We start from the raw sequence: 12,409 nt of genomic DNA on the forward strand, positions 1-12,409 counted from the left end.
TATAAATCTATCCCTCCCATTCTTTTTTCCCCTCTAGGGATTCTTTAGGAGGAGCCAGCAGAACAATGCCTCTTACTCCTGCCCAAGGCAGAGAAACTGTTTAATTGACAGAACCAACAGAAACCGTTGCCAACACTGCCGACTGCAGAAGTGTCTTGCCCTAGGAATGTCAAGAGATGGTAAGGCATTGCCTTCCTACTTCTTACATAAAGGCTTCCTACTTCTTACATAAAAGATGCTTTGTTGGAGTCTATTTAAGCTGCTGGAAGAATCCTAGACAAAGGGAATTGGAGATAAGAATGGAAAAAGCATATGCTCCTAGCACATTAAGAGGAAAAGTAAGAACATATAAAAACATAGTATTGCCTATGAAATACAAAGAAAAGACTTTACTGTAGCTCATGGAGCAACCTGTACTAACTAGGTTAGGTAAAAGCCACATAGGCCTAGACTGAGAAATGACCAGCTGTCCAGATTTGCCTGCAGATGAAGGGTTGGCTTCCTGGGACATGCTCAGAGCTAAAACGGGAAAGCCCTAGGGAACTGGAACCATTTGTTTGCTTTGGTAAGTCTGACTCCACAAGTTACTTAGTATATGGAGATGCTAAGGATGAGAATATGTTTCTATAGTAGCCCAGAAGCTCCACTTGCTGGTCACACCTATTTAGATAAGGATATAGACTCTTCTGAGTCATGATGAAGATGCCAAATGCAACTGCAGCAGTCCAAGTCTTAGAAGGGCTGTGTAGGCAGTGTCCTTCTCAGAGTATGACTCAAGTGTGTGCTTATCTGCATGCCTAACCCAAATAGGTGGCTTGACTCAGCGAAGAACTTCTTAGATTAATAAAAGAGGAAAAATAAAAAACAGAGAATATCATCTAGCTTTTCTTCCATTTTTAAGCATTCATCTAAACTACTTATTTCCCCACTGCCACTGGCCACAGCACTCCTGTATCAGACTGTGAGCGGCCCTGAGTCTTGGGCCATTTCTGTCTTGTTCCTACTGTATCCTCAGGGTCTGGTTAAAAGCAGGCACCTAAATGTTTGTTTAGTGAACCATAGCATTCCGTTTTTCCTAGTGCCTGAGACACAGATGGTGCCCCTGATACTTATTCTCTTTATATGAAACACTGTGGATTCTGCACTCCTGGTCACACTGCCTCTACTGAAGTTCAATGTGGTGTGGACACACAGCCATCAAAAAAGAGAAAATAAATGCTTCTAGGTTTTTTTAAAGATTGGGTAATTTACGTGTGCTCCATCTTAGTATAAAAGGATTTTATGAGTTATTAAATTAAACATGGACCTTTTAGTCATTTGGATAAATTCACATAGATCTTGATATCTAGGCACATAAACTACTTACTTCTTAGTTTGCATTCTCCAAATAGTTATATCTTGAATCTTGGTTTATCTTTTCTCTAATTCTCAACCCATCTAAACCCATCTTACACAAGAGTACACCTATGAGATAAAACTAGGGAAAAAAGAAGAAGAATATGACCTTGAGCCCTTTAGTTTACAGGTAGTTTCTAAAGATGCAGAGGTGTAAGTTTCCAAAATTTTTCTATTTATTGCCTAAATGATATTTTGTTTGTTTATTTGTTTTTTTAGACTTGCTAACCACATAAATTTACTCATAGGGTAAACTTATAGCACTGTGTACTTCAACATAATTAAAGTGAAGAATTGGAGGATGGTAGTTAAGATTTATTTGTAAAATTTTAGGGGAATTTGAGTTAATAATTTTGTACTTTTTTCTACAATTTAAGAGGCAGCATATTAATTGGCAGTATCTGAAAAGCCACATTAATAATTGTTCAAAAAGAATAAACCAATGGGTACTTATGTTTATTATTTCTTCCTACAATAAAAGGAAATCTCTCTTTTGGGAGTGCAGCTCTTGTGGCTCTGTGCTAGTGAACAGAATCATGAGCAAGGGGTGGGCATATGGTCCCAGGCAGAATCAGTGACATCAGCCCACAAAAGAACATTGTCTGAATCCCAAGACATAAAAGGAATGTGTTGAGGAAGGGGAGGGCACTCAATGGATAGAGCCACAGTCTGTTTTCAAGGGGGAAGAAATTTATTGCAGCATATAAATTTCTATGCAAGTAAAAGCAATACGCTGTCTGAGGATGCTGGGGATTAAGGATATGGTCCATCTTAATACTCGGTTCAGAGACCATCCTGAGGCTGCCAGGAACATCCCCCAAAATGCCTCCTGAGCATGTCTTTTGTAGAACTAATAGTAAGAAGTGCTCAAGAATGGTGTGGTGGCTGGGAATGAGGAGAAGGGGCTCTAGCAGAAGGGGCTCAATCTTTCCCTTAGATTCTCTCTAAGGGAAAATAAATTCTTCTTTACTATGTTATATACTGGAAGTTTGGTCTGAACCTTGATTATAAAGGATACTTTATACCAAATAAATCATACTAACACCAAGGAAGCTAAATAAGTTTTTATCTCCTATTAATAAGTAATGCCTAATGTGTGGTATTGAAGAACTGGAAAGCCCTAAAATTATCATTGATTAGCTATGTCTAGTAAGGACACAAGAAAGAGAGATGGTGTTTCTCCTGCTGCTAATTTATTATAACTACCTCTGCTAATTAAACAAATATTTTCAAAGTGTTTTAGCAGTAGTGCCAGTAGCCAGAGTAAACTGTTCTCACACATAACTTCTTCTCTACATACATTACGCCCACCTTCCCCCAGACATAAGTAGCATCTTCATTTTGATATTTGCACTTTCTTTCTGTCAATTATGCCTGGCTCTAAGAATGCTTACTCCACCATACCTGGTTACTAAAATAACATGGTACTAGTAGATAGTTTGATTTAACTGTTGAAATCACTAGACCTTCATTCTCTCCTGAATTGTCACCTCTGTGGTGGTTTATTAGCCATGGTGAATATAGGAACAGATGACAAGCTTGGCAATAACAAATTTGCTCAAATTTAGCTTAGGCAAAGACTTAAAGATCAAATCTACTGGGAATACATACACATGTGTTTATGTGTATAATAAGGTAAAGATACGTGTGTGTGTGTGTGTGTGTGTGTGTGTGTATTAATACCATGTATATGCCCACTGCATCTTCTCCACTATCTTATTTCTTTTTCCTTTTACTGGACCCTTCAAAAATGTTAGTTGTAGGAATCTTCAATGTAAACTGTTTCCAATTATATGACTACAAAAAAAAACAAGCAAACCACAAGAAAAATGTTTGGCATCAGTAGGAAGATACTGGGGTCCAGAAAGAAACCTACCTGTCAGTAATCGAGTATGTGTCCTGTTAGTGACGTGCTCCTGTGAAAGCACAGAAGCTGCCCCGCAAGGACAGGCTTCACAGATCCATCTTCTCATTCAGAGTGGTTTTCAAATGTCATTATTGAAACCTAAAAGGTTAATTAAAATTAAATAAAGTTTAAAATCCAGTTTCTAAGTCACACTAGGTATATTTCAAGTGCTCAATAGCCGCATGTGGCTGCTGGCCATCCTACTGGAAAGCACAGAGGACATGCTACCATCACAGGAGTTTCTGTTGGGTGGCACTTGAGGAGAAGGATTAGGTAGAATATTTTTAAACTATAAATATGGTTGAGTAGATTGGATCAGATTTTTTTCCTACAAAGCTTAGAGCACTATTTCATGAAAAAGCACATCCCTGAAATTTAAGAGTTAAATTAAGACCAGTTTCCTTGGTGAGCAGCAAGATGAAAACATGGAGAAACTTACAACCAAAATTAGGAAGAGAAAATAATTTCCAAACTAACTATAGAAAGTCATAGATGATATTTCTGCAACTGGGTTATCTCAAAACCAAAAACAGGTGTCTAGTTGCCATATGATGGTAAGTAGAAGTCTTTGAAGAAGCAGTGACTTTGTTTCATTGTTATCCCAAAGACTTGTTTCATTTAGAATCCCACAATCCAAATAAATATGAAAGGATTTTCAGTATTTTGTGTAAAACTGTTCTTTACTAATATAGGATCAAAATGAGGGTTAAGAGCTTATCATGAGCAAATACCATCATCACTGAATGTTTATAAAGCACTTGCAATGTACACGGTATTGTGCTAGTTTCTTTGAGAGGTGCAGTTTAACAAGAGACTGCCTCTATACTCAAGTGAATCTCATTAACAGCATAATTCAAGTATGAGAGGGGCAAACACTTAAAATACATGCCATTCTGATTAATAGTTAGTGGTAAGAAGAATGCTAATATTTGAAAGTATAATAGTAATACAGCCTTTGTTGAAATAAGTCTATGAATACAACACATGTGCGTACCTTGTATTTACAAATAGTGACAAGGAATTATTTATATGTTAGGAAAGTTATAACTTTCAATAAACTTACCAAAGGTTTATTTTTGCCATGTACTATAATTTTCCCAAAAATACACCACCACATTTGTTATAAGGAAAGAGCATAAAACTGAAACACTGACTCATCAGTATTTCTGAAATACAGGGAAAATTCATTTAAAAATAGTATTATAGTAATTGTCAGTAAAGTCTGTGACTTAGAATGAAGGCTGATAATTCCAAAAGATAGTGGGACTTTAAGTTGTTTCTCTGAAAACATTTCAGCTTGCTCAGTGACCTGATAAGTTAATTTCTTGGAAAAGACATAATTATTCACCATTGAGTCTTCAGATGTTCACTAGGGCACAGGTCTTGACAGCATACTTATTGGACATCGTTAGCTTTGATTTTGAGATCTATGGTTAACAGCATAATTGTGAACTTGAAATTGTTAAATATAAGGTCTTGAATGGGCTCATTGATTCATCTGCCACCAACTACAGGTCAGTTTGTGCCTCTATTGATTATAGATGGCCTTGTCTGGGAAGACTCAGGTGGCTTGGCTCTGCTTCACACATCTTATCCTCCAGCAAGCTAGGTTAGGCATGGCCTTTTCATGGTGAGATGCTCCATCACATGAGCACTTTGCAAGCCTCTGTTTGTGTCACATATATCAGTGTCCCATTGGCCCAGAGCAGGCCATATGACCCTGAGTCAAGGAGTGGGGTAAGAATGCCCACACCGATGAAAGGGCACTGCAAATGTACATGGGGGAGAACATGGGAATAGGTAAGAGAAATCAGGGTCATTAATAAAATCAATCCACCACTATGTATATTTCACCTAAATACAGTGTATAGAAATCAGAAACAAGGATTGAGTGGAAAGAAATTTAAAAAGAGCCATTGCATTTCTATCTTGATGTTAGAAGAGTGTCTCATTATCAATTTTTCTCTCCATATAAATTTTAAACTAACAAATGCAAAATTATTCTATTAAAGTAAGTCAAAAAGTAGATATACTCAAGCTGAAACAAAAATCTTTTTTTAATTACTTTATTATTGCTCAGTTACAGTTGTCTGTATTTTCTCCACCTCCCCACCCCAGCCAAACCCACCTCCCTCCCTTGCTTCCACCCTCCCCTTGGTTTTGTCCATGTGTCCTTTATAGTAGTTCCTGAAAACCTTTCTCTCCACTGTCCCCTCCCCACTCCCCTCTGGCTATTTTTAGACTGTTCTTAATTTCAACGTGAAACAAAAATCTTAATCTGGCTATGGCTGGTGTGGTTTAGTGGATTGACTGCTGGCCTGTGAATCAAAGGGTCACCATTTCAATTCTCAGTCAGAGCACATGCCTGGGTTGTGGACCAGGTTCCTAGTTGGGGACACACGAGAGGCAAACACACATTGATGTTTCTCTCCCTTTCTTTCTCCTTCCCTTCCCTTCTCTCTAAAAATAAAAACAGAAATTTTTTTTAAAAAAATCTTAATTTATAGCAACAGATACAAATTTGGTGTTCAGCACCAGAGCTCTGTAACAAAGAGCTGTTCTAAGCCTGTATGAATGCAAGAGAGGGTCAGCAAATGAGAAGCATGTCACATTACCTTCTTGTAGGGGGGAGCATTCTTTCTGAACCCAAATGTACTGTGATTTATTTTTCTTATGCAAAATGTTTTTCTACTGGAGAAGTATATGTAGTAAATTATCTATAAAGATATAATATAAAGGTACAAGTACAGTTTCCCTAAAAGCTACTATAGAATTCTGTCTGTGAACAAACTACAAATACCACAGCAATTAGTAAGCAAATAAATTTGTCTTTGAGACGCAGAGTCTAATAAAGACAGTATCTCTATGAACAAAGTTAAACACGATGATCTAAATGATTCAAGACCCTGTAGAAATGACAGGTGAGATGGAAAGAGAAGTTTGGTCTGAATTAACCACATCAATTGTCTTCTTTCAGAAACACTACTAGATAATTACCACTTTGTTCTCCAACTTAGGCAGCATCGGAAAGCAAGAACATAGGCTTTTAAGAAGAAGGACTATTGAGGAAGAGGAAGAGTTTAGGATGCTCTAAGTCTCCTCACATCCACAATCCAATGGACAGGGAGGAGAGAATGGCATATCTGACACCTGGAAGTGTGTGCAGCTACCCAGAACTTAATCATACAGCCACATCTGGCAGGAACAGAGGCTGGGAAATGTGGTCTCCCTTTTGAGCAGCTGATGCTTAGATAAAATTTGGTGGCTCTGTAAGCAATGGAAGGAGAAAATGAATATTGAAAGAACACTGGGGGTGAAACAGCAGCTCTTTCACAGAAGGAACCTCTTCTGTGGGCCTTTCATGCTGGAGAGTTCTTAAGCACTTCACCATTTGGTTATTCTCAGAAGTTATATTCATCAACACCAATGACTAAATCAGGGATTGAACCCAATTCCACATTCCACTTTCTTCTTTCTACATTCTCTGAGCTCCCAACACCAACAGGTGTTAGGGAGAGTGTCACAAAAGAAAAAAAAAGCAAACAGAAACTCAGAGGGGAACCTCCAGGTTTGTCCTAGTTCCCACTATGAGTTGAATGACATACTGCTTGATGATTCAGGCACAGTGGCCCCTTGACTTGGGATTTTCACATCCTAAAACGGGAGTTGACAGCTTGTGAGAAAAAATGTCAATATCCATAACAGTCCAGGAGGTGAAGCTGTGTAAGTTAAGAAACAATACATTCAAATGAAAGAATCCTCGTATTACTCTATGCCCTCTGACAGAGCCTCTTCCTCCTTTTTCCTCCAAATGGCTAAGGATTTTGCCAGACAAGATGGGTAATAAAACTTAGGGGTGGCAGAATGAAGAGGAAGAGTTACTTGCTGCCCATTGAATATGCAAAATTGCTATTTTCCAAAGATCCTTTATATTTTATCCCAAAAGCCAACTGAAGGCAAATGGTGTGGCTTACTTAAAATTGTGTTTATCACCCTACCCCACATCCTTGTTCTTACACACTACTTAGAAAATAGTAAAATAATAAGATCCTCTCCAACAATCTAATAACCCTAATGTTTAGGAGGGAGAGCTAAAAATGAGTTTTGATTGACATTTTAATAAGAGGTACTATTTGGTAGTTTTTTAGTTTTTTATGGTTTTTTCCCACAAGTTAAAAAAGAACAAGGAAATATGCTTTCTAACTTCATGGCCACCAGAAATACATAAACTCTCATGAATTTCCTCCTAGCTTAGATTTCATGCCCACTATGCACCTAACCAGTACAGATGCCCATGAATATAACCTTTTGCCAAATGCAGAGTGCAAATGACTGAGCTCTTGGGCTATGGTGCTAGGAGTTTGTATTTGGATGTTGACGGGACAACCATCCATGACACCTTGGACCTGAGGTGGTTAATGAGAATGATAACCACAAGTGCTGTTTTCTGCTTTTCTCTCTGCCCCAGCTGTGAAGTTCGGGAGGATGTCCAAGAAGCAAAGGGACAGCCTGTATGCGGAGGTGCAAAAGCACCAGCAGCGGCTGCAGGAGCAGCGGCAGCAGCAGAGCGGGGAGGCAGAAGCCCTGGCTAGGGTGTACAGCAGCAGCCTCAGCAACCTGAACAATGAGGCCGGCGGCAATTACGCCAACGGACACGTCATCGACCTGCCCAAGTCTGAGGGTTACTACAACGTGGATTCCGGCCAGCCATCCCCTGACCAGTCAGGACTTGACATGACTGGAATCAAACAGATAAAGCAAGAACCCATCTATGACCTCACCTCTGTACCCAACTTGTTTACCTATAGCTCTTTCAACAACGGGCAGTTAGCACCAGGCATAACGATGACTGAAATCGGTAAGTGGAAGTCCCCTCCCAGCTCAATTTTGGAAATTCTGCTTTGAAGCTGCCTTGGTCCTATTTCATATGGTCCTTATCTTACGTCTATGTTGAATTACTTGCATTCATGCCTTCTAGTGAAAAAAAAACTAATTGACTTTAAAATATATTCTAATAAATGTCATTGTTCCCTGGCCCCATAAAAGTTTGTCTCAAGCAAAGGAGAAAGAAATTATAAATAGAAAGATGCTATCTATAAAGAACAGATGCTATCTGTTAAACTTGGGTTCATCACTGAATGAAAAATGTTATTGGTATAAACAGGAAATTTTTAGCAAGGATTCAAAGTGGTGCTATTTAATGTGAAATAACTAAGGGATATAGAAATAATATATAAGAAGTGAATGAATGAGGCTCCAACTCTCCCTCTCAGATAACTGGGGACAAACTGTAAGCATATGGTACCTCAGTTTCCTTCTTAGTAAAGTCAGAGGGGTAGACCAGAAGACCTCTAAGCCTTTTGCAAATTTGAATTGAAGAATTCTACATGGAATAGAGTCTGAGTTACTGGTAAGGAAAGAGGGTAGTATGGAATGTTGCAGAACATAAGAGCAACAAATAAACTCTTAAGGCTAGTCACAGGCATGACTGCATCAGCAACCCAATCCTTTTTCTGCCGTGATGTCCTTTGATTCCTAAGTAGTAGTCTTCAAGATGCCCTGTCCTAGGATGCTAACCTGTTGCAAATATGCTTTATCCTGTGAAACTCAGAAACCTATTAAATGTTTAACCTGTTGATTTCATTAACTTATTACCATAAAAATATTGATATAGAGTTTCATGTTAACAGTAGCCTACAAGAGCTAAATGAACAATGACTGTATCAGGCTTTGTTGCAGTGTGTAGTGTACTGGAGAAAACAGTGTAGAGCTCAGGAACCTTTGAGGCTCCTCATATCCACCCTGTCTGACGGCAGAGCAAGAGTGTTTAAGAACCAGGCCACCTGAGTTCAAACCCAACTTTGTGGCTTATTATTTGAGCTGGAGCAAGTTTCTAAATCCCAGTTTACTCATATATTTTTGATTGCTCATCTTTAAAAAGAGAAAAGTATTAGTTCATACAGCACATGGTTGTTATAAGAATTAAATGAGTTAATACTTGAAAATCAAGAGCAATGTTTGGAACTCAGCCAGTGCCCAGTAACTCTTGGCTGATGCTGCTTGTATTCCATGTGCCCAGGCACCTTCTCTGTCTACATTGTGAGTAGGAGCCTGAAGCCTACGAGAGTTTTAAATAAAGTTGATGTGAACACTTAGTGAAGTACATGCCATATATATCTTGGCTACTTCCACCATCTGGTTGAGGAAGAAGCAATGTTACACAGTTATAAAACTCGAAACGTTATTTCTCTCTTTTAGCAATTTAGGATGTGAGAGTGAGTAAAGAAGTTGTTGACAAAATATCTGTAACAATATTCACGTCTGAGAGACATAGGAACCTGAACAGCAGCTATACTATAAAAATATTTATAGTTATTGCTATCCTTAACCATGCTTTTTAACTACATCACAGGCACTTCACATACATTGAATTTTCATGAGCATCTTATAAGTAAAAATATTATTCCCATTTTAAAGATGAAGAAACAGAGGCTTGGAGATGTCTTACGGCCTTCCCAAAGTCCTTTGGTTACTAAGTGATATAGCCAGGCTCCACCCCAAGCAGTCTGATTCCAGAGCCCTTTCACTTATTCATTACTCTGCTACCTGTTATGGGTTTAAAATCCACAGACTACATTGTCAACCAATAGGGACAGCCCTTATAAGTGAAGTCACTTAATCTTTCCCAGAGAACATGTTACAAAAAAAGAAGAAATGAAATAAGAATAATTTTTCACTTTTGTCCCACTTAATATCTAAGTGCAAGAGAGTGCTGTTGATTTGGAACATGTGTTTAAAACCTAATTTAATAAAACTCACAATTGTTTGATAGTCTTCTGCTCCATACTCCAAAAATAAATTCTTATAAGAATTCAAAAATCAGTCTCTTTATAATTTAGAATCACTAAGAAGTATGAGAAAAAATACAGTCAAAGCCATCAGTCTGGTGACCTGAGGCAAGTCACTTTTCTTCTCCGGGCTTCAGTCTATTCATCTCTGAACTGACGTCTTTGGATTAGATTATTTCAAAGTCCATCCAGTTTTCCTATACAGTGATAAAATGAACGAGCCCAAAATGGGTTAGTAACACAAAATGAACTAAAATACATATTTTTTATTTTTTTCAAGATACCATTAGTCTTTAGATATTCCCTAAACTTTGGAAACTTCTTCCATCAGACATCTAGAGATGCTATGAGATTATTTAGCATTCTCTTAAAACCAAGTTATTGACTTGGTTCACATTTTGTTAAAACAGCAATGCCATCTAGTGGACACAACTTCTTCTGTGGGTGTCAAATGTAGGTACCTATGACAAGCCACAATAATGGGACACACTATTCTTTCCTGCACCATACAAAAGCTTGCCACTCATTTCACTAGAACACTAAGTCCATCACAGAATCATGGGGTGAGAAGGTGTCAGAGGTACGGGATCGGTGGTTAAGAACACTGGTTCTGGAGTCAGCCTGCCTGAGTTCAATACCTGGTGGGCCTTCTCCCTTAAGCAGTTTACCTAAACTTGGAGTCTCATTTGTAAGCCTGGGACCATAATAGTCCCTACCTGAGTGTGTTGATTAAATGATCTAATGTTTGTAAGCTCTTAAGACAACATCTGTCATGCATAAGCCTCATTATTATTAATATAATTCATATTATAATGTTATCAATTTCATCGTCACTTAACATTACTACTTATTATGTGTCATATAATTATCCTTCATTGAGCACCTACATTATGTTGAGCAATGTTCTATATTTAATTCTCAAAACAATCTTACTATGCCTATTATATAAATATGTATATCTATTTTACAGATTGAAAAATTGAGGCTCAGAAGTTACAAAATTTGTAAAAAGCAAAGTAAGCATGTAAGCCCAGGTTGGAATAACCTCAAAACCTGTCCTTTGAACCATCATGCTATCTTTTCTCCCATCTGCACAAGGAGCCCCATGAGCTCATTGGCATTCCCACCATGAAACATGTTTGGCATTTGTTGCCCACCTGATGCCCTCCTAGGTGCTACAGAGAAGCTTACAGTGAGAGCTTGCTGACCTTCTGACTTGACTTGGTTAATAAGCATCTGCACTAACCTAGCTGGTGGCAAGCTGTCATAGAAAAAACCCTGTGCAGACAAACTACAAAATCTGAGTTTACCACCTTCTTCATTGGGTGAATTCAAGGCTATATCACACAGGCTACTAAAAGGCCTGATCTGCTCCCTCTGGTTTCTGAGAGAACAATGAAATGTATATGATCAGGTCATTATTCTGGTATTGGGTCATCTTAAAAGGAGGGGTTTTTTCCCATCAGTTTTTGGATTAGTCCATGTAATTATGGTCTTACAATTTGGAAACTTTTAATAAATGCATGTTTAAGAACCATAAAACAGCTATGGAAGTAACAGCATGAAGACCCCCAAAAGTCAGTTACATGAATTTTATCAGAGTCAAGAATATAGAAAAACCAAACTTGTCTTTCTAAAAGTGCACCAAAGAAACCACAGACTTTCTAGGTAATGATTCTGATAATAATACTTTCTGTATGGAGAAAAATGGAGAAAGACTTTTCACATATGCTAGCCAATTTGAGCCTCACACCAGTGCCTTTGGGTGGGCAGTGAAGAAGTCATCCAATTGTGTAATGAAGAAATGAAGATTTATTTTGAGGAAATGAAGGTTCAGAAACACAGAAGCGATTTTCCTAGACCACGGAGTTAGTTAAGTAGGGGAGCCTAAATTCTAACGTGGTGTCATTCTACTGTCTTAGACTGCCAAGCATTCTTTCAGAAGCATATTTTTGAGATATGCCAGGCACTCGAGGCAAGCAGACCATGGTTCCTGATCTCACGATGTAGGACCCAGACAGGAAAATAAGTAATTGCAACTTAACGTTATAGAAGTCCTGGGCGTGATGGTATCACAAACTCTCCCGGAGGTGAGGGGGATGGAAACTATTGCTTATTCTGAGCCACATCTCTTATAGGGAATAATTTTTCCCCATAGTTTTGGAAATAGAAAACAAACAGAAAGATATTAAGCATTTCTAGAATTATACCTTTGGGTTTCTCAAAATCCCATAGGAGAAAAAGACATGAAATAAGAGAA

The 12,409-nt window shown here is 38.2% G+C and overlaps 1 protein-coding gene across 2 annotated transcripts in view; it reads left to right on the top strand.

The window, feature by feature from the left end:
• The window catches only part of RORB (RAR related orphan receptor B), a 191,800-nt gene that overhangs the window by 137,952 nt on the left and 41,439 nt on the right, over nucleotides 1-12,409 (top strand). For both annotated transcript variants that reach the window (XM_045840679.1, XM_045840678.1), the window contains exons 3-4: nucleotides 38-179; nucleotides 7,770-8,159. In XM_045840679.1, coding sequence (XP_045696635.1) covers nucleotides 38-179; nucleotides 7,770-8,159 — 532 coding nt within the window. The remainder of the gene's footprint in view (nucleotides 1-37; nucleotides 180-7,769; nucleotides 8,160-12,409) is intronic.

This window comes from Phyllostomus hastatus, unplaced genomic scaffold (assembly GCF_019186645.2).
Source record: "Phyllostomus hastatus isolate PE091 unplaced genomic scaffold, TTU_PhHast_1.1 phas_contig_34, whole genome shotgun sequence".
Classification (NCBI taxonomy): domain Eukaryota; kingdom Metazoa; phylum Chordata; class Mammalia; order Chiroptera; family Phyllostomidae; genus Phyllostomus; species Phyllostomus hastatus.